Raw genomic sequence first — 23417 nt, 5'->3', positions numbered from 1 at the left:
CATATCACTCCAATTCCCACATACTGCAAAATATTACTTGCCCTGGGGGAGCTCGGTGGGGAAGATGAGAACACTTCAAGAAACTTAACCCTGAAGAAATGAGCTGGAAACTTTGACTCTGACCAGTGTGAACATGTTAGAAACTGTGCAGCTGGCATACAATCTCCAGCATTACCAAGTAAGATACTTTACCCCGAGCCCAGGTTTTGCCTAAATCACGTGAAAACATTTTATAGAAATAAAAAGAGAGAATTTACATACATACACCCATATCTTAAGAAACATGATTCTGTATCTGAGGGCCTGCTATGTGATCTTTACAGAGGCTCAACAATAATTTTATTGCTAGTCTTTGTGTTACTGTGCTTCAACTCAGCAATAGCTAGAGTCAAATTCAAACTATTAATCAAATAAACATATGCAGAGATCCCAAGGGCACAATGCCAAAAGCCAGCAGGCAGTTCAGTAAAGGAGTGTGAATTCATCCAGAGTTGAAATTCAAATGAGGGTTACTCTTTCACAAAACCCAAACAGTTCCTCCATCCCAGACTTTGCATGAACTGATTGAGTTAAAAATACATGACTTTTATGCCCCTATGCTTGACACTCCTTGTCCTCTACTCAATCTGAAGCCAGTGTTCCTGGAGAGGATTCACAAGCCAGCATCACAACCCTATAAAGCAACCTTTTTGTACTCAAAGGGGTCTCTTCCTCTGCAACAGAACCAGCAAAGTGTGGTTAACATCATTCAACAAATGGCTTCTGCAATACTTAAGAATATTTCAGCACAGTCCACTATGTTAGAAAACTCTCCGTTTTATTATTAATCACCCCCACCCATGAATAACTTCAGTGCAACTCAAGAAGTGCCATCTGCTGAGTCACACCCCAAGACCCTCTCTTCCATCTGGTAAAAATGGCAAAGACACACAGTTGCAAACAAAACCAGGGAGTATCTCTGCCATGGAAGTGAAATCTGCCAGACCCATAGAGAAAATGGTCTGACTCGGTCTGACTAGAGGGATTTCAGCTTTGCCTTACCAGCTCCACCTCTGCAGCCTCCTGCTCCTCCTGAAAACCAGTGACACCAGAGTGCAGTGTCACCCAATACATGCTGGATGCCAGTGCTTCACGTTGTAGAACAACATAACCAGTCATTAGGGCAGGAAAATGAGCAACTACCTTCTTGGGGTTTTGATGGGGTCCAGTCAATGCACTTGTTCTTCTGAGTGCTGCCATACGGTACAGGAGCTCACCACAAGCTGCTAGTAAGGATTTTACATCACTTTGATAAAGCAGATTGCTCATCAGTTAAATAGCTCCACTCCATTTTCTTAACAAACCTCAGGAGACATCTTCTGCATTCCCTAATGGGTCTAATCCATGGGGTGCCACTCAGAACAATGCTTTTGTTTATTCAAAAGTTGATGGTAGTAATAAATTGCATTTCCACAGATAACATAGATGCATCACAAAAACATTGCAATGCTGCTCAGAGAAGAAAAGCTTCAGAGAACACTAGTTCCTATAAACCAAACCCCACAGGGCTCAGTAGCTGTTGGAAAGGAGAAGCATCATGTCCCCGATAAACAGGCTTGCCTCCATGTATCTCCTTCCTCTAGAAGCTGACATGGTAAACATTGGAGATCCTGTGGCATGTTTCATAAAGAGCAAGGATCTCCTGGATCAGGCTTGCAACCAGTCCTCCCTGCTGTATTGATAATGTGGGTTTGAATGCTCAAGGCTGTGCAGGAAGAGAAACCATTAGACCTGCTACACTCCCCTCCAAAGCTGTAATAGAAAGCTCTTTTGGAGCATTATATTATGCTCATCGTGCCACACAAGTTGTTCAGACCCAGCCTGTCTCATGGACTCTTCCAGATTCTTGAACATACAGCACCTCTGAGAAGCAGCTTTTAACAACAATGTATATGTCCCCACTTGTGTGATGCTTCCAGAGCTGGAGAAACCTTGACTCCAGAAGTGCCTGTGGGCCATGCAGGCTGACCAAGACTTTTCAAGACAGCTAAATTTCATCAGCTGCATCACAAGAAGCACCATAACTTGCGTTTTGGTAACATGTAGCTTTCCAGAAGGGTATATGAAAAATGAGACTCCATTGCTCCTCTCAGAACAATGTTCCAGCAGTTGATCTTCCTGGGTGCTATAACACGTGCCTTAGTTTACATCAAACTGATCTGGCCACCCAGCTTGCCTGCTAGCAAACTGTGAGTGTAACATGAGCAGGAGCCTTAGAGCTCAACCTCCCAACCAAGCTCACTGAAACACATTGGACAGGAGTAGCTCCAGGGGGGAGTTTGTCCAGGAGTTCGGCAGAAAGCATGGAGTGTCCCTGTCTTTAGGGTACAGTGGAATATTTCAGACACCAGTGGTAGAGGTGAGGGTCACAACTGTACTCTGAGGCAATCCTGCCTGAAGCACTCAGCCATCCAGGAGGAACCAAGGGAAGGCATGTTTTGCACAGGTACCCACGTAATTCCTCTCATGCATGGGATGAACTTTTAAAAACATACTAGTGTATGTTTTAGTATCACTGATGCTGTGATTGCTGCCTGTCTTTCAGATGAACATTTGCTATTAGGGCTTTTAGGGCTTAGGACTGTCTCCTTGTCCCATAATTATATAGCACCTACTAACTCTGAATTGAAGCTTTGATAGGTGCTGTAATCCGGATCCCTCTGTATTGGCACTTCTTCAGTCCTGTTGGTACAGAGTCTCTCAGCAACTGAGTGAATGTTTACTCAACTATATTTACTTTCTCTGGAAGGATATTTAATTTAGTAATTATTTTTTAAAAACCATGTTCTTGTCGTGGTTTTTTTTTTTTTTGGCAAATGGCGCCAAGAATTAAAAAATCCTCTCAGCAAAGGGTGCCAAGAAATGCAGAAATGTATTTCTTCACCCTACACCTCTTCAATAGCTCTCTGCCCTCCCAAACAAGCTCCTGTTCTCTCTAAGGCGCGAGAGCGCTGGTGCCCGCGGTCATTACAGAAGCATTCCCAGTGCCTCAGTCTGCCACAGCTGATGACAGCTCTGTGATCCCAGTGCAACCCGATACCTTGCCATGCTGAAGTCAGCCGGTTTGCGCTGGAGGTTTCAGCGTGGCATGCCTTTGAACTGATGTAATACTCCGTGTTTTGTCTGAAAAGTGTGGCTTTTTGGCAAGTCCCTCTGGAGCCCAGCGAAAGAAATTTTCCAAGCCCTTCTTAGCCACACTGATAGCTAGTGGTAGGCTGCAACATGTAATTCCGAAACCTGGGCTCATCCCTGGGCAGCATGCAGAGCGCTTGCCGCAGAAAGACAACTTTTAGCTGCAACCAACCCAAATTACTGCCTGACTTCAAAAAAAGAGATTTAGCCATTTAGAAGCAACAGAGATTTGCCAACCCAAACTGAGTCCCTCCAAGAAATTAACTCCCGTTTGCTTATTACTGAGTATTTACCACCTTTAAGCACCATGAGTAGCTGAAACACATTCCAACCAGGGAAGCTGCCAAGGGCAGTTTTGCCGAAAAGTCTGACACATATATTCCAGTCTCACTGATGGTGGCACCCAATCTGTGCCCTTTTCCATTAAACCAAACCCCTCAAACAGTACCAGTCTTTTCTGTCTGCAGCTGCTGATGGCACACCAGGCTCACCCTGCCCAGCTCGGAGGCACCCTCTGACAGGACTGGGCTTTCAGTGTGGTTCTGTCGGCAGGCATGGAGAGCAGTGAACACATTTTGCCTTCTCCCCAGCAAACAGGTATACAGCACCCTGTACATTAATGTGGATTTTAAGTGGCTGTGCCCAGTACTGTGCTTCCTGAGAGCCCCAGAGAGGCAAGTTCCTAAGCTCTGATTGCCCTCTACAAAGGATAAAAAGGTGGTGCTGGGCTAGTTGCAGAAGGTACCAGAGCACCAGGAACCTGTGAGAGAGGGTGCCATGGCAGTATATGATTATCAGGGTATGGCAAAGCAGTGATTTTTCAGTTTATGTGTAGGGGCAAAATGGGCTCCTATACAACATTTGTACACTCCAGTACCAGTGGCCAACCTGAATAGAACATGAAAAATGAAGGGCCATTCCCTTTTGAAACCTCCTAAATAACAGCAAATCAAAATAAGAACATGCTTGTCTCCTCTCACTGCAGGTAGGTCTGAAGAAAATAGTAGGATTTTCTGTAATTAATTGGTACTGTATCCAAACCAGCAAATCAAACATTTTCATCTGTTACCTGTGCATGTTTTTGTCAAGGGAAATGTAAATTTAGAGCCAATGAGAATAACTCTGAGAATTGGGCAACAGTGCTGGAATTAATTTCTTTACTCTACTGTTTAAAGGTACCTTTATTCAATTTTAACACTCAGCTACAGTTTTTTTCCACAGAAGACTGGATAAGTCATGGAAATTGCCACCTCACCGATACGGCATTACTAGCAATCAGTTCACACACCACACAGGCTTGGTTTAGGTTTCTGGACCTTCAGTTGGTGGAAGCCCGTTGCAAAGCATTAGGAAATGCAATGTAACTTTTTTACTAACTCTTCTCTTTTTTGGGCTCTTTCTTACTAGATCACTACTACAGAAAGACAGAAGGCAAGTAGTACCAGTTTCAGAAGACAAGTAGTGGACTAAACTGTACGAAAAGCTTTTTTAGGGCTGACTTTCATACCCAGCAAACAAAAGCAGAGATAGCAGTAGCTAAATGCAGACAGCAAAATTCCTGTGTATCTTTTTCACTTCAGACAGGTTATTGAATATACAATACACAACCCTGTAACGAGCTGGCAAAATCTTGGCTACCAACACCAGAAAGGTTTCCCAAGCGCTGCCCTTTCATACCTACTTACCCTGCATTTCACAACCCAGCAAGGTACACAAAGTTAAGAAAGAACAACTGAAAGTGACCTTTGAAAACAGCAAAATGTTAATTTCAGCTATTGTTTTATGTATCTTCAGTAATTTATCCATGACCTGACATAGCCTCCCTGGGATCTCCAGCCTCCCCGTCTGTGACCGTGCATGTGTAACGCGCACTCAGCTCCCGCAGCGCCCGCGGCACGTCCCGCTGCCGCCACCACCCCTCCTTGACCTGCCTCCCAAGAACACAACTCGATGCTTTTGACAGCCCTACCTTAACCACCTATGCAAAGCAAAAGCGGGTGAGCCAGGAGTAAAAGGTGCTTGGTGAAGGGGGAAAAAAAAAGATAATGACTGAGAACCTACGGCGACATCCCTTACATACAGAGTTGCACGTGTAGTTTGGCCAAGGTGAGTCTTACAGCAGTGGTGAGATTACAGCCCTGGTGCTGGCCTTCTGGTAATGTTCAGTGAGGTTTGTGCATATACAGAAAGTTGTAGCCATATCAGTATTTAATTTGGAATCATATTTTCCAACTTGATACATGCTTTTGATGCTGTTTCTTCTTTTTTAAACTTGATATGTATCATACTGCTCGGTTTACTTTATACACACACACAGATACAAAGAGATAAGTAACCAAAGTATTTGGGCTTTAAGAGCCAGGAATTGGGGCTGGTTACATACATAATGCATATGTTACATACAAAGCCATGACTAAAGCATTGTGGTAACCTTTAGAAGAGCCTCCAGGTGATGATGCATAATTAAGGGGCTTGCAAAGCCTAAAGCTACTGAGAAAAACCAATTAGAATAAAACCAAACCCAAACAAACCCCCATTATACTTGAATCTAGCTTCAGACACCTGTTGTGGGGGATTTATAAAATACCCCTTAAAGCAAGTGATTCATAAGCCATAGGCAAGTGACAGGTAAGAAACAGAACCCAACAAGCTGGTGTGGAGCCTGGCAATGTGATGGTGAGCCTCACACGAACTACCCATCCTGCTATGCTGTCACACCCTCCATTCTCCTTAAAAATGTCAAGACTCAAAAATCAAACCACAAAAAAACATGTTTCATAAGACATAATGTGTGATGGCAACTTGCCTACAGCAACAGTTAGTATTTTTCCTTCTGTCAGCAGGAAACCTGGAATTTTTTCCCTTGCCAGATGAACACTGTCCACACTGAACACCAAGGGCTGCACAGTAGGGAACAACACTTCTTGGTTGCTTCTATTAAAATTACTTACTTTGCCTGGTATTTAATATAATTCAGCTTGTGCATCAGACTTCTCTTTGGAATTCATTCCCTGTACCCAGTTGAGAAAACTAATTATACCTAAACATTTAAAAAAGCTTCCTGGGAGTATAACAGATGATCAGCGAGGTCTAAACCTCAGGAACACTTCTGTGCACGCGAATCTTCCCATGTCAACTCAGATATTTTAATTTTTTAGAGATGTTCTGGGATTTGAGACTTTACTTAAGCCAACATTTTCCATTCTCAACCGTTCAAAACAGTTTTTTATAATTAAACCCAAGTGATGCCACAGTGGGAACCACTTGGATGATGAGTTGCTATACAAGTCAGTCTGTCAAGACAAATCAGTTTGTTACGTATCAACTTTAAATAAATTCTGTATTCGTGGCAAAATCCATTTAAGTTAACAGCAGATTATAGATACTTCCCTCAACATGACACAAACTCTCAAGGTAATGTTATTTTTTCAGCAAAATCTGATTTGTAATTGCAGCACAGAAAAGAAAAAGCTGAAGGAAAATGTTCAACCTGCCCTGAGAAATGAACAAACTCCATATGTGAAGACAAATGCTGCTTCACATCTACTCTGCTGAACACACTCCAATTGTATTTGCACTTACTTACAGGCAGCAGAAGGAAATATTAACCGAATCACAATGAAGGTCCTTTATGCATGTCAAGAAAGGGAGGAAATGCAACAGCTTTAGAAGAAAGTATAACATGTTGAATGAAAAAAGCCACAGTCAGCTACTCAGCATTTTCTGTGAAAAGGCAGACCACATTCACAGCTCAGGGTCTAATTGAAAGCCTACTGACTTCAGCAGGATTTTGGATCACATCCAGCAGATCCTGAATGCTGTCCATTATCATATGATGAATGTGAATATACACAAACATTAATACTGAAAATGTCACCTTTTACAAACTTTATAAATATAGGAGAGAGAGTACAAAAGGAGGGGATATGCAAGAGGAACTGCTGAATCAAAAATCAAGGTTAAAAAATATTGAACAAATAAATCATTAATGCTCTTGAGACTGATGATGAAATTTGGTGATGGGGAATACACCTCAGAGGCAAATGGAACCCTGAGCTGTGACTTCAGGTTCCACTAAAATTCCACCCCCGGCTTCCTCGTTTGCACAGAAACCTTATTCAAAACTTTGAGTTCAGAGAAATAGGCAGAAAAATCACTGCTTGTTGCCTATTTATCCAAGCACATCCACGTTGCTTTCCTTATGTTGTTTATATTTGTGTTCCTACTCGCTCTTTTGAGATCTGTTTCTGCATCCCGATGAAGACGACACAACAGCCATACGGGCGCCAGCCCATTCCTAGCTCTCAAAACTTGCTTGTGCTTAGTTTGATTAGGAACTGGGGATGGGCTCTTATATTGTTTAAATTGTTTTTCCTTCTCTTTACTTAAAGTTTTCCCTTGACACTGTAAACAGTGTTTTAGGCAGGCAGGTAATTAAACCCTCATTAAAATAACTAATTAGCGTAGTACAAAAACAAGAGATCTTTATCCAGTGCCTTAAGGGCTGGGGTCTTCAGAGGGAAAAGAGTTGATTTGAACCAGAGAACTGACAGAGACCCAGGGCCTCTAACAGAGCCTCAGATGAAGCCTAAGCTGCAATTGATGTACCAGAATTATAACATCTTCTGTGGTCACCAGCAGATGTTATTGAACAACTTCAAAGCTAGACACTAAGTACAGAAGAAAATAAATATTCTTCTGTACTAAGAAAGGGATTAGCACATCACAGCAAATCCTGCTAAATAAATATCTAATTTCTAATTGTAGCTTTCAGCATTCTAATTACTTATTTGCCCACCACACACACAGATGTCTCCCTTTGCTGGGGTTGGTTGGATGGGTCTGTGCTCGCTGAGCTGCTGCACATGAAGTTGTACAATCTGATTACACATGCACTGGTTACAGTCACAGCACGAGAGACGCTGCTTACAGAGCCCGCTTGGTTCACATCACAGGCAGGCAGAGAGGGCAGGCTTGATATTTCCAAATTTAAAAAGAATGCAGAGCTCTGCCCTTCGTTTAGAAGATGAGACTTAACTCTGTCAAACAGTTTCCAACACCATTTGCAAACAAATGCTTTTATAAAACTGCAGAGACTGCATTTATAATCTGATATAAAAATCAACAGATGCCTGTTAAGTTATTATAATGAAGAACTTGTTCGACAGGATTAAATTCATTATTGTAAGTGATTTACATCCTATAAATCACTTCTTTGGGGATTTACTTTAATTTTCCTTTGGCTGGCAGTGCTACTCATTCTGTTCCTGCTATTTGGGAGATGAAAGTTTGGAACATCTCACATATGTAGAACACATAAATATTACGAGACAGGCTGAGCAAAGCTGTCCTGTTTGTCAAGTGCCTTTGGCTAAAGGAAGTTTTGAGCTTCTTGTACCATCTGTGTCCATATCCACATACATTTGCCACATTCTACCCTTTTCATGCAATTACAGCTTCAGAGCCAGGTCCCCTGGCTGGGTGCAGCTTGGCAGATCTCTATGGATTTCAGCTGATTCCCGGCAAACGAGAATCTTGTGTTGTACTCCAGGAATGGTTTCCATAACTTTATTCAGATGGTGCAATGCTGGAAGATGAATCACAGTGACCTGAAAAGAATCTACTACTACGTCAATGGAGGAGATGAGATACACTAAAAATGTGGCAGCCTGAAACAGAGTGAGGACAGGTTTTCATGTGTCCTGAACCTCCTGCCTGCAGTGCCAGAGAGGGGAAATCCAGGCTAGGCTGGGCCTAAAGTCATAGGAAAGCATTGCAAGCAGAAACCAGAGACATGTTTGATTTGCAATCAAGCTAAATCAAAGGGGAAAGGCACCTGTAAAGTCTGGACAAGCAAAATTTGATGTGGTGCAGAATATGGAATCAAAATATGGAATCAAAGGGAAAATATTGCCAGGGAAAGAGATCTGGAAATGGCAAGTAATTTCATCACAGTCCTAAAGGCTTTAGGTGCCTCTCTGTAATTAAGCTTGTCTCCAGCTGAAGCCATCTTCAGCCTACAGAATGTAAGGGGAGACAAAAATGAATAAAAACTACTGAGTGTGTGAAAGGTTGCAAGACTGATCCTAACACCTGAGCTCTTCCCTCAGTAACTCTCAGATAACCCTGCTGCTCAGCAGCTCTGTGTCCTCCAGCCTCCTTATCAGGAATGCAAAAGGAAAGCCTGTTGGCTTTGAAGATTGGATGATCACTGCAAGCTTTGTCTTGCCCTCACCCCTTTCTCTGTGTCTTGGATCTCAGTACAAAATTCACGTACTCAGATGCAAAGGCAGAATTTTGAGTGGAACCTCTTCTGCCTCTGAAAGTGTCTTGGGGATGGAGGTCCTGTTCCCAGAAGGTGCCAAGAATGATAACAGAGTGTTAACCAGCTTGGATACATAGAGCATGATATAACTGTGTATCAATGTTCTGTGGTAGAAAGGTTTTTATCATCCTTTGAAATGCAAGCCTTTACCAGATTAGACAGGTAAAAACTAATAGGAAATTGTGAAGAAGTTTCACCCTGAAATTAGCCCTTTGGGAACCATAAGGATGAAACAGGATCCAGTTGAAGGGGAACTGCACTATCTTGTCAAACTGACCATGACCAAATAGCTCTGGATGAGCAAGGGAGACTTGCCAATGCCTGCTGGACCCTGTGTGCCATGCTGGGGTCCCTGACAGGAAGTTAAAACAACAGAAAACATTCTAGATAAAATACCCCTCTGCTCCCCAGACAGACTGAATCCTACTGACTTCCCCACATCAGAAGTCATACTATGGAAAACATGAGCAGCATCTGGGAAAGTTCTCTAGAACATCATAGTTTCCTTATTTTTTTCATTTTTCTTCCTAAGATCAGTTGGAATACAGAATAACCCAGAAGAGCCAGCAAAAATACCGTGCCTCCAAAAATACCAGCCTCCCAGCTGGGGCTTGGCAAACAGGCTTTCCGAGGGGCCACAAGCCAGGTGTCCTGCTGCTGAGTGACCAGCCTTGCCATCCAGTGGGGCCTCAGAGCGTGCGGGGACGACAGTGGGAGCTGTGGCTGAGTAGCCCAGCAGCTTCAGGGAGCCCAAGTCCCTCATGCCTGCAGCTGAACAGCTGCACTATGGTGGCTCCTGCATAATCATTCCCATCCCTCTCCTGGTCCCAGGGGGGGTTGGCAACTGCTCCCTTGCCTCCATCTGGAGAAGCAGCTGGACGCGACATGTCAAAGGAAAAAATTCCAACAGGGCAAAAATAAAAATCTCTCAACAAGACAATTTTTATGCTAGGCAGTGTTACCAGGTCCCATAGGATCTCACTAACTAGTAATTTAATCATTCAAATCTCTTTCCAAAGGCACAGTATTTCCCCCTGCAGAAAGGGCTGGTGACTGGCAGCCCCGTAGGGAAAGGAATGTCAGTGCAGTTTTTTCTCCCTTCCCCTCCCAGTTGGAACAATTTTCCTTTGCTTCATAAGCATTTATTTGGCCCCTCAGACCACCTTTCATATGACCTGTTCTCTCTGTTTTAACCACACACATCCCATGTGTGGTGGAGCAGTGGGGATCCACGTGGCTGTGCCTGTCCAGGGCAAAGCGCCTGGACCCCGGCCTGGCTTTGCTCCCACCACCCAACTGCAGCCCCAGGGAGTGGTGCAGGGGTCCCCAGCCCCAGGGGACCCCAGCCCTGGCTGGCTGTGAGCCCAGGAAGTGCACCCCAGCCTGCTTTTCCTGAGCCAGGGGAAAGGCCTGACCCATCCACGCTGTGCCAATTACGGCAAACTGCAGCAATGTCTGAAAATACCCCCCAGGATGGAAAGGAACAGTCAGTACCAAAAATAACCAGGTCTTCATCCACAAGACCCCTTCTTGTTTCAGGCAGCTGCACTGCCCTTTTCTTTAAAACCTGCAGTCACCTCACTGAAGTCTTGGCTCCTATGGGGAAGTTATTCAGGCTTTTAAATATGCGGCTTTACTTTCTAAGAAAATGAACAAACACATCAGCCCCACATTTCTCCTGGAAACATGCAGTTACCTTTAGAAGAAAGATATTATTTTTTATTTTCAGAAAAAAAAAGCTCCAGGGAACAGTGCTTCTAACCAAAATCCATGTTATTTCTCAAACAGCCAAGAATAATTTGCCTTCATTTGGGCTGGTCTTGAAACTGGGATTTTCCCCCAAGTGACCCAGTATCTTCAGAGAGGGATGGACAGAAGTGCCAAGAAAAGCCCTCTAAGGAATGGAAGTGAAGAAGGAACACTTGGCTAAATACATGGAACCCAGCAAGTGTGCAGGCTCTCCACAATCCCCCATGAGAGCTGGTCATGGTGCCCCCCATGCCCTGCTGCCAGATTCCCTGTGATGAGCCAGCTCCCTCCTCTGACAGCCCTGCCCCAGGGAGCCACATGAAACCCCTGTAAAGACCCCTCTGTTACTGAGACAGCTCAGTGCTATGTCTGGTTCCCAGTGTAGCACAGGCTTTAGTCACTGCAGAGATGGGAATGTGAGTGGCCAGGTCAATCTAAAATGTTCTGTGTGAGCAACAGCTTTTCTCTGCTCCTCTCTCCAGCTCAACAGGACACTCAACTAAAAAAATTGGTTTTAAGATGGAAGCTAATGTAGAAATGTGATGTTTAAAAACAACAAACAGTTAAAAAATGCAACTTGCAGTGGAGGCTTAACTTAACTTGCTAAACCATTGTACCCCTCTGCAGAGGGAGAACAGCAGCTCTTCCCATGATGGACTGGCCCTTCCAGATGCAGGCTGCATGGTGGGCAGCATTTCCCTGGTCTCTGACACATCTGTGCTCTTATCCTGACAGAACCAGCTTTCAATGACAATAGGGTAGTGAAACACTCTGACTTGTGTCAAAACTCCCTCAGTATTTTACCTGTGCAGATGCTACTCACCGAGCAGATTCAGTGCTATCTATACACAGCATTTGGGACTGCACTTCTCATTTCTGATGCTCAGCCTTCCATCTTCATACACTGTGACTGTTTTTAGACAGATCCTTCTCTTCTCCAAGTCTCCCTCCCTCAATAATCAAGCACAGAGGAATCACGGTCATCTGGTGATGTCACCTCAACCATGAAGCCTCAAACACAGTGCAGTGTGAATGCAGAACCCACCCGGGGACCGTGCTTGGGCTGCTGCAGGAACCCCCTTCTCCTTTGCAATGGGAAAAACGCCTCTTATAATTGTCCTTCCATCAAAGTGAGACTCACCAGAACACAGTGCAAGCTCTTGCAAATTGCTGTTTTCTGGACATGCTGCTTTTATTTGCACAAACAGCCCTGCTCCATCTGCTCAGCTTCAGGCGCATTATTAATGCCGTGGCAACCTGAAAAGCCCCCGCTCCCTGCACAAAGAGCAATGTGACTTCAATGACGAGGGTTTTGAAAGGAGGTGGTGCCAATAGGAGAAAGGAGGAGTTCACCATCAGCTACAGTGTGAGCTGAAGAGTAGCCTTGGGGGTGAGAAGATGTCAAGGACTCACAAAGGCTGAGTGGAAACAAACAGGAGTCTTCCCAGAGCATAGGAGGCTTGGCAGAAGCAGTTGTTAATACTGGGGGTGGTTTGCAAATTTAAGTTCCTGAAAGTGTAAACGAAAGCAAGGCTACAAATAGAAAAGGTTACAGGGACAAATGTCTTGATACATTTGGGATCCTGGAACTATAGTTAAGGGTGAAGCATGTTTCCCAAAACAGAAGCTTACATTCCAATTGTTCATAACGTGCCCATAAAAATTTAGGAGCAGAGAGAGAGTGAGAACCTCAGTACAGATAAGCATGCACAAGGCCATTTCGGGCTCATCAAACTGCCTGACAGTTGCCATGGTGGGCAAGCCCTAGCTAGCTAAGACCATGCCAGCATCAATGGCCATGGCAGGAATGGCCCCAACTTTTCCCTGATCCTCAGAGAGACCAGCCACTGAGGATGGGCCCAGGGGAATGGGCCCACAGAGAAACACCAATCCTCTCTCCCTCTTGAGAAAATGGAATCTCTGTGAAAGGAGACCTCAGAGGACTTCTTTCATGCCATTTTCCCACCTCTGTGCTTTCCCAACAGCATGAGTGGCGTGGTTGCCTGCTTTGGGCAGCGTGACAAGGGCAGAAGGCACACGCACAGCTTTTTTGCCAGGGGCAGCACAGGTTAGTTCCCCTCTCTGAACATCCATGCAACAGCACAGGCTCTTCAGAGACCATGGGAGAGACAAAACAGAGAGTATGCCCAAGGTATTTCTGGTTGACCAAACCTTCCTGTCTTGCTTTATTTCTGCTTCATCATTCAACCTTCTCTGCTTTTGCAAAGTTGGAACAAAATCAAAGCAGCTGGTATTCAGCTGGACAAGACTAAAAATATGCCTTCTCCCCATATGTGTGGAGCAGGAATTTTTGTAGCTGTATGGAACTGCTTAGATCAGAGGGCCAATCTTCAGCTTAGATTTCCTGATGTCCAATACCTTTGCCAACCTAAGCAGCTAAAGAGTTGGTAGAAAACATCAGACTGTTGAAAAACAGCAAAAAATGTTCAATAACATTCTACGAATTCAGAGGCAAATACACAAAATCAAATAAACAAATCTCATAAAAATTTCTGTTATTATCTGTTGGTTTGTTTTTCCTTCCATGTGCATTAAAAGTAAACTAATAATTCCTCAAGATCACTCTTGCAGTGTGTTTTTAAAGAAGATGCAATCATGGACAACTGATTAAAAAGCCTGAATGCTGAATGTGCCCAAATACTTCTACAATCCAGCAAGATGTGGTTTGGAAAGAGAACTAATCTCCTTTATTATGCTAGTCTGATGATAAGATCAAAACCTTCCTTTTTGTCAAAGTTCAAGCCTCTATAGGGTCATGCTATTAAAATCCCCATTAAATTCCAGTATCAAAACAGGCACATCTGAAACAAATTACAGCCTCTTATAGAGATAAGCACAAAAATAAAGCATTTAGAAAACAGCCAATTTTCAAGTTTTATGTGTTTTTTCTACTCTCACTTTTATAGTTAAATACTCATGTTTGACCTATTTTTATTTATTACTTTTCCTCCTGGATTCCAGATTGCAACACTGCAAGTAAGCCCATAATAACGGGGAATATGCACTTGCAGAAGGAGTAGATAAGGAAAGAGCTCAAAGTCCAAGTGACTGGACAGAATATAAACTTAGAAATACAAAACTGAAGCCTGGTTGCTGTATCCAACAGTTTGAACACTGTGATAGAAGGGGATTACTGACAGTTGCCTCAGCCAGACATCAACACAGAGAAATCAGGTAAAGCAAAATTATATCATGTTCTTGGGTTGAAAGGACACAGGGAAAAAAAAGAGTGACAAGTACTAAGAAAGCTTAGGAGAGGAGAAGAGATAAAGATGAGTAGGCCAGAAAGAAAACAAACTGGAGGGCAAGGAAAGCAGAAGTGCTGACAGCACTAATACAGAAGATGACAGGGAAGACAAGGAAGAAAGTTCGTGGTGAAAGGTAGGATTTATGTATCACATTTTTGGCACCATTCTTGAACATTTCTGAGGACAAAACCTCCCAAAAGAACTAAATTTAATGTAAAATACATTCAAAAATGCTTGTGCCCCTCTAGCTGCCTCAGCTGCTGACTTCAGAATCTCCTCTCCTCCAGCTCAGCTCTCCTGTTTCTTAAGTTTGTTTGACCCCAGCTGGGCTCCCATCACAAATAAACCTGCTTGTTACAACATGAGGTGATGAACACCTTGAATACCTTCAACCAGTGCAGAAGCTCTCATCTACTTGGAGAAAACTGTTCATTTTTTATGGGAGTCATTTAGTGCTAAATACTAACCTTTCTGTTCCCACAGCTCCACTGACACTGAAATGCATGGCAAATCTCTTCATAGCTTTCAGAATGGTTTGTGCAATAAATCTTAACAGCCTGCTAAAACATGGCCAGTTGCTGAGGTCCCAGTGGATTCATGTGAAATTTGCTGCCCCTCTTGTAACCTCCACTAAAGGAAAAAAAATTAACCCTCCCCCCTGAGCCATGAAGGGTACAGAGAGAGAAGTCCCAAACAGCAGCCTGAGCATCAGAGCAGCATTATTACGGTCTTCTGGGCTATTATGATAGAACAGGGCTTCTTTGTTATGGCAAATGTCAGGGGCAGACACTGAACACTTCTCCCAGATCTGAGCTTTTCACTGTACAAGCCTCCAGCGATCAGCCCTCTCCACTCCATGTCATTGAAACGTGAGCTCTGGGGCGCTTCAAATGCTAGAAGCAGCTGCCAGCCAAGCTTCAAGCACTAAACAAATGTTAGTTAAAAAACAACAAAAAAGATTTTGTTATCTACAGGTACCATTGAATGAACATTTCTGAAACCCTTCCCAGAACGTGCAAAACAGTCCACAGGGAAGAGCTTCGCAAGCTGGGGCACTGTCACTCATTCAGCAGCTTTGGCTTCCACCGTCCAACTATTTTCCTGCAAATATCGAATCAGTTGCTAAGGGATTTCACTGGACAATATGGTATCACTCTGTTATTGCACCAGTGACTATATATCATCCCTTGGAAACAGAACAGTGTCCTTAAACCCAAACTTAATTTCTTATCAATACAGCTGTGGTGGGAAAGGCTCAAGAATCCATTTGGTGAGCCAGCTCCTCTCAGCTCCTGAGCCTGCCGAGGGTGCTTTCCCCAACATGAAATGCAATACCTTCCCATTGCAGTGGGAAATCCTAGAGCAGTTAGGACAGAGATTAGGATAAACTGCATCTTCAACAGAAAATACAATCTCTCCACTCTAAGCAAATATACAGAAATTGATCACGAAAGGCATGTGTAATAACACATCGTCTCCCAAGAACAAAAGCATTAATAAGAAAAGCTAAACAATGGATTTTATTCCCTTAGAAAATCTGGTTTAAATAAATAATTTGTGAAATGGGATGGCTAGGCATGTTACAAGCAAGGAAACACTAGTCAAGTATTTAATTAATGATTCTGTTTGGGTACCAACCTTTTATTTGAAGGAAACTAATGATTTTCACAGGCTCTTTTCATTTTACGAGCTTTATCACAAACTGTTTGCAGATAATAACTGTTGCTTTGTATCATAAGCTCCAAGGAGTGCCAGTCTCTGCAGCAACAGGAGAGAGTTTCAGTTCCCTGAGTTGGATTAGAGGTTCTGAGAAAGTTTGGGGGCTTTCCCATAGCTCAGCGGGAGATGAAGGAGGAGCAACACTCCTTCAGGAGATAACTGCTCCTTTCAGGGCAAGCTACACTGGCACAGGAGCCTTTCCAAGGGAAAGGAGAGGTAAGAGCTCCTGCTTGGATTTAGACTGTATATTCCAGGCTTCTGCATGATACCCACAGCCTGAGCTGTGAGAAGGTGGGGAACACTATGCTGGTGTGAAGCAGAGTCCCATCCCATGTAAACATGCACTGCTGCCCTGTTTCCATGTCACAGCGGACCATGGCTGGTCCTGCCTGCACATGGTACTGTTGGGAGCTTCCATCCACCCCTTAACTGCCCAATGCCAGGGCTCCTCAGCAGGTTTTGTCAAACAGTATTTCTTGATGCACAGGGAAATGTTAACACTAAGACAAATGCTTGAGTGAAGACACTTAAAATTCCCTTCTGCATCGCCCTGTTGCAAATGAACCCCTCCTTCTCAGTCATGCAAAGGTCTGAGAGAGAAAACGGCTGAAGTGTAATGATTTCAAAACTCAGCCACTCTGGAGTTCACTTGGTAGTATTCACAGTGGGCTGAGGCACATTTGTGCACATTTTCCAGAGGTTTTACAGGGACAAAGTATGTGAAAGTTTGCAAAACAGTTTTTTGTTTGAATTGGAGTTTCCCCCAGCTCTCCCAGCAGAGCCAGATTCCTCTGGCAAATGAACCCACTCCCACCCAGGGGCTGGGCTGTCCCAACCACAGCCGCTGCCCTCTTCTTCCTCCTCCTCCACCTCCTCCTCCTCTTCCTCAGCAGGGCCTGGCTGCCTGGCAGGAAAGGCAGCCCACAAACCTACAGGTAGGGCTTTTTTAGAATGTCAGCTTGGACGAGAATATATATGGCAAGTCGCAGATGAAGGGCACTTAATTAGTGATAAATAACTTCCTAACACGACCAGCACATTTGTTCTTAATTAGCCTCTATTCACATTAAATGAATTTATGTTACTGTTGTTATTAAAAATCTTTGCAGAGGACAATCAATATAAAGTTACAACAGTAGAATGCTAACAGGCCACGCATTATACATGGATGCATTTGAAAATCTCCATGCAGTGTGAAAATGACCTTCAAATCATAGGAAAACAATATCTGCATTTTTAATAGTTGTTCTTTCTAGCCAAATGGATTTCACTGTACTTTTGGACACAGTCTCCCTCCCTCTAAATCATTTAATGTGATGAAGATGATTAGGATCACTGATCTGCTCAAGTAATTATAAAGTTTCTGACATCATCCTCTAGGGGAAAAAAACCCAAACCACCACCCCCAAAAAACACCACCCAAGCCAAAAAATGACCCATGTTCTGAGGGTGTGGGCTCACTCTGTGTGACACATACAGCTAGGGCAGATGTGCAGCTGTTTGACTTTTGGAAAATGCAAGGTGTGACCCTATTATGATTAAAGCCTTTTTGTTTGGCTCTGTACTGGAGCAAAGCGGGGAGTCTTGCTGGGTGGGGATGTAAAAAAGCAGAAAAGTCTTGCTAGTGAGTCATGACACAATGGATAAAAATAATTTTAGCTATTTCACGTGCTTGGGAAGAAAATAATTTCAGCCAGTGGAGACAAACAGGGATTATCTAAATTAAACACGGGGAAACATCTGAATCCTTCTGGTATTTCTTGTGTTTAAGTAAGCAGGACTGTGATGGGTCACTCCTTCAAAATCTTCTATACTTGATCCAGCTTCTACTGGTCTGGATTTCAGCACCTCAGCAACAAAATATAATAGTAACATTTTTTTTTCCCCTTCCCAAAAGTGTGACCATTGCTTACTTTAATAGTTCTGTACAAAAATGGGAATTCTTTCTACTGAGATGAACCCTGGCCAGTGTTTCAAATCCCCTCCTAGCATAGACCAAACCTGACTGGAGGACACATATCCACAGCCCCTCACGGTCATAAACAGCCCCATCTCTTCTCCTGGTGCAGCACCACCACAGAGGCTACAGCAACAGCACAAGAAAAAAAGAAACACCTACTCTTGGCTGCACTTTAGAAAGTGGGCAAGGAAAGAATGGGTTACAGCATCTTTTCTGCAGATTAGTAGCGCTGAATCCTGCTGTACGAAACACCATCTATTTTAGAGCACAAATTAGCATACCTTCAAGGATATTAAACAACGATTAATAACTTTAGGAAACCAAGTAAATTAAATACATATCATCCTTTTTGACATGTCAAGGGCAGTACAGCAGAATATAGGTGGGCAATGAGGAGTAACATACATAAACTGACTTTAAAAAAAATCAATAAAAACTTAATCATAGAAGAATATAACCAACATATATCTAAGCCACTGAGATGTTCACAGGGGAATTTCAGTTTCAGCAATAAACCAAATTCATTTCAGGTTAAACTAATATGGACATCTTGAATTTATTAGTGAAAATGAAAGCAACGTGAACTTTAAGTTTTCAAAAGCAAAAAGACATTTAATAAAATTGCTCACTTTTTGCCATGGGACTAACGGAAAAATCCAATAATGTATCACCTGTGCAATTCTGATAAGTTATGGATTCTTATTTATAACACGTTTTAGCTTGATTTTATCTTAATATACTGTAACAATTTGCTGTCATAATTGAAATTCATCATATTGTTAATCATTATCATAACAAAGAAAAATTATTTAGTTTATAACTAAGAGAACACAACTAAATATTGCTATTAAAGACAGTCTGTGGCTATGTTGCCTGGAGCTGGTGTGACCATTACCCTCTATTAAATAACAAGTATTTCTTTGAAGGAGGAAAGGGTGGTAAACATTTTCTACAGAAACTAGTACTGCTGGGAAAATGTTTTTGAGAAAAGCATTTTGCCAAAAGTGTCATTTTTCAAGGAGGGACTGAACCCAAGATATATCAGTTTGGACAGACTGTGAGAGGGACCCACGGTTCAGTTTCCTCATGTCCACGATCCCGTCTGTGGGATTTGGGTCAAAGCACATCCCTGAGGATGCTCCCTGCTCCCGCCTTGCAGCCCCAGCAGGCAGCCCAGCCAGCAAGGATGGAAACAACCCACAGCTCCAGGCACCAGTTCTAAAGAACAACACTGTGGGGTTTGGCCCAAATGTTTAATTTGCAATTAAACTTGTAATGTTCAATTTGCAGCTGAAAAGACTGAAAATATGTTTACAGAAAGCTGATGCAGGTTTCTCCCCGTGTTCACCGTAACATTCCATAAATTCATGAATGTCAAATGACCACCAAAAAGCAGTGTTTACAGGCTTCAAGCTGCTTACTTCCCAAGTGGGCAGCTAATGGCAACACTTCTGACAAACAAGCCCTGTGCTGTGCCTGCTGGGCACCCGTGGAATGCCGAGGGGTTGCAGGATGCTTGCACCAGGCTTGGCCCATCCAGCCCTGTGCCAGGAAAGGTTCCTCTGCTATCTGGTCTCTCCCAGGACTAGCAAATGCAATCAGCATCGCATCTCCAGCTATTAGTGATTTTTTTTTCAACTCTGAAAATAAATGTAATATTGGGATTTCTTCTTCGAAAGACAATGTGACGAATGAAGGGCATCAACAGGGAACATGATCCAAACAGCAAATAAAGACTGAAAATCCATCTGACAATGAAAGGTTGCTATGGAACGCTAATACTCAGTGATAACATAGGCTCCCCAGCCCATGGAGTACTGAAACAATGCTGACACAGCCAAAGGGAACACTGCTTACATCTGAACTTTCTTCATCAATTCTTTTTGATAAGCAGCCCTAAATTTTAGGGTGTATTTACAGCACACACATCCAGGAGAAGTCCTACCCACTGGTGGAGCACTCACACAGGACACCTGAGAAAACACAGGCTGTGTGCCTGGCACACAGCAAGCTCCAACGAACACACCATCACACAAGGACCCCATCCACGTGCTGAAATACAACAATATGAAACTATCTCACTTCTAAAGCCCACCAGTTGTACTGTAACACCACTCCTGTTTGCCTCAAGACACAGCACATCCCCAGGATGGTGCACACAGGCATTCAGTGATGCTGGAAATGCCCCACTGTATAGCCCAGTGCTGCACCCCAGAATGGCTCACTGCATTGGCAGGGTGCTGCCTGCTCTGCCAGCCTCTCCACACAGGCACAGGGCTGCCTGCAGCACCCACAGCTCCTGCCTGCTTCAGGTCTGATCTGCATTGGTCTTGGAAACCCTGTGCTGCTGTCACAGCCATCTGCTATCCCAGAGATCCAGCTTTTCCAGGCCCATGCTCCCAAGTCATTTGCTCAGCCCTACTTAGATTGCACATTTATCCTTTCTGTGAAAATAACAAGAAGCCTCAAAAAGAAGCCACGAAAAAAGCCTTTCCCTTGGCTGCAAGAAGAACTGTGTGAGCAGATCCACCAGACGTGTAAACAGCAGGTTGCGCACCCAATGTTTGTTTTTCATCTCCAACAAGGAGAGTGTGCTTAATGATGAAGGAGGATGAGCACAGACTTTTATCCAACCACTTCTGATCTCTCGATTTCTCTTGCACATCCTGAACTGCCTGAAGGCAATGTAGAAAACTCCGCAAAAGGCATAAAGCACATCATCCTCAAAGCGATGTTTGTTCCTCTCACAGTTGTCTCGTGCTTTCTTCCCCCACCGCTCCCTTCCTCCACCCTCTTCTCCTCACTCTCCCATTGCTCTGCAAGTCATTTTATTTCTTCAAAAACATACTCCCTACTGTGTACATGTCTATGCAGAGCTCTAGTGAGCTACCAGGTTGTTTGACAGATACTCATTGTATCTCTTGCACTCAGTCTGTTTTCCCATACTGTTGATGCACATTCTTCCAAGGAAGGCAGTAAGGCATTACCTCTGTGTTATGAAATGTCTGGCATCGACCTGGGTACTGTAAGAAATAAGGATTTTTAAACACCTCATAGCTGCAAGACAAGCCTACACTCCACATCTTTTCAGACACAAACACTTCTCATATTTTCATTCAAAAAGTCCCAATGCTTCAGGACAAACACTTGCAAAGGACCACAGGGCCACCTGTGCTCGCCAGCACCTCCCCACCCAACTCCTCACACAGAGCTTCACCACAGAGCCGGTATTTACAGCCTTACCTCTCTCAAGTTCTGCGGTCATGCGGTTCTGGAGACTTTGGTTAGGGCTTGTCTTAACTTCTGACACCACGAGAACAGTAAGACCTTGTTTAATATTTAATGCATGCCTTAAAAGCAAAGGGGCACCTCCCTTCTTGCTGCTCAAGTAGAAGGGGTTTTCCACAGGGCACAGGCAGCCTTTCCCTCCTGTCAGGCAGGAGGGCTGGCCCGGGAACGTTGTCTTTTGGAGGCATTTTCAAGGAGTGCCAGGCACAGCGTGTGATGCAGAGTCTGTCAGCATCATGTCTCTGCACTCCCTAACCAAAAACCTCTGACAGAATAGACTTAAAAGTTAGTGTCAAAATGCAACACTACCCAGGCATAGGAGAAGGCTCAGAAAACCATCTTCGCCAGTCCTCCTCAAAGCTCATAGTGAGAAATTTCCTTTTGTGTCTGTTCTATATGGTTGATTATTAAAAATAATAATTACTATGGACTTCCTGTAGAAGAAGAAGAACATAACCTGAACAGAACAGGTGTCTCAAAGTGGTCTTTCTACAGACCCTCTGAAGAATAGTCCACAGCCCAGACGGACCCATGCTCCAGAACAGAGGAAAGCAAGGAGGGGAATCTGGAGCCAGAAGCAGAAAGGACAAGGAGAAGAATATTAAGAATAAACTAAGGGGACACTGCAAAGAGCCTTTACAATTACATGAAGCTATTCCTCTGCAAAATTAGCAGACTTGCAAAGAATAATACAAGGGGGAGAATAATTATATTTGCTCACTATTTAGAAAAAATTCAGATGAATGCAGTGTTATCACGGGGTGATGACCAAATTTCTCATTCAAGCAGTAAAACAGTAACAACTGAAATAGCATATTTAAAAAACCCCAAACCTTCAGCTACTCAGTATCTGCGAGTGCTAAAACTGCTGTAGCTTTTATAGTTACTTTTAGTAACCCATAAAACACTGGAAAAATTTCAGACCAAAAAAACTGTGAATGTAGTACAAATTCTTAAGAAGGTAAATGAGCAGCTGCAGCTCTACCAGCGTGATGCCAGTGCCCTGCCTGACCTGAGGTTTGACTTGTAAAGAAGTAAAGGAAGATAGAAACTTGTGTGCACTCTGGCAAACCAGCTTAACACAGGGAATTGTCTCCAACCAGCTCTTTTCACAGAAAAAAAGAGTGGTGACAACAACCAGGTAAAGAGGACTAAGTCATACTCAATAACTGTGAGGGTAAAAACAGCCTGAGTTGCTCTACAAGCTACAGCTGAAATCCCCACCACAGAAAGGATGAGCCCAGCTCAGCCATGCAAACAAATCTCTCCCTTGCTCTTAGTCTGGTCATCGGTCATGACTGAGTGATGGGGTCTGGATCACATTTTAAAACCTCCAACACACCCTGCTATGGGAAAGAGCCAAAAACACAGAAACCCCTGTGGGCTGGGAAGATGCTGCAGGGAGGATCCTCTGGCCTCTTTATACCCTCTTTAGTTTTCCACGCTGCTTCTGCAATGCCATTTCTTTGTCCCAATACTCTTATCCCATTTACATTCTCTTTCTTATTTTTCAAATTTTAAATTTTCCACCCTCTTTTGTTTTTCATGTGGATCTATTTAGAAATTGGCTGTGATATTCTCACAATACTGCACACTGGCGAGCTAAATCCTACCCTACAGTCTGTAGCCCTTACTACACCCAGATTTGATCCTAGAAAATCACTTCCATCCTTCTACAGACCACAGTTGGCCAGGTTCTCACTATTCCCAGAGGTGGATGCCATTGGTAATGTGTATGTATAACATACAAGCAGAAATCAATGCTGTGTGCTGTACATCTGGATCAATAGCACGGAAATAAAAATGGATTCTGGTCATATGAATAAAAAATATATATGACCAAAAAGAAACCAGCAAATCTTTAAAGAAACCCATAAAATGAAAGGCAGGACAAAGCAGCAATTGCACCACATAAAGGCCTAAATTTATTTGCAGT

The 23417-nt window shown here is 43.4% G+C and overlaps 1 protein-coding gene across 6 annotated transcripts in view; it reads right to left on the bottom strand.

Annotated features, from left to right (window-relative positions):
* GPC1 (glypican 1) overlaps nucleotides 1-23417 on the bottom strand; it is a 201345-nt gene that overhangs the window by 53418 nt on the left and 124510 nt on the right. The window contains exon 1 of one of the 6 annotated variants that reach the window (XM_027686140.1): nucleotides 15493-15609. The exons of 4 other annotated variants lie outside the window; for them this stretch is intronic. In XM_027686140.1, the coding sequence (XP_027541941.1) occupies nucleotides 15493-15580 (88 nt within the window). In that variant the 5' untranslated portion in view covers nucleotides 15581-15609. Of the gene's footprint in view, nucleotides 1-1041; nucleotides 1097-15492; nucleotides 15610-23417 lie in introns of those variants that run through there. One more of the 6 variants, XM_027686141.1, reaches the window with a different exon arrangement.

Source organism: Neopelma chrysocephalum, unplaced genomic scaffold, assembly GCF_003984885.1.
Source record: "Neopelma chrysocephalum unplaced genomic scaffold, ASM398488v2 Primary Assembly neopelma1_70, whole genome shotgun sequence".
NCBI classification, from domain to species: Eukaryota; Metazoa; Chordata; class Aves; order Passeriformes; family Pipridae; genus Neopelma; species Neopelma chrysocephalum.
This window is presented reverse-complemented; position numbering and strand designations above follow the sequence as displayed.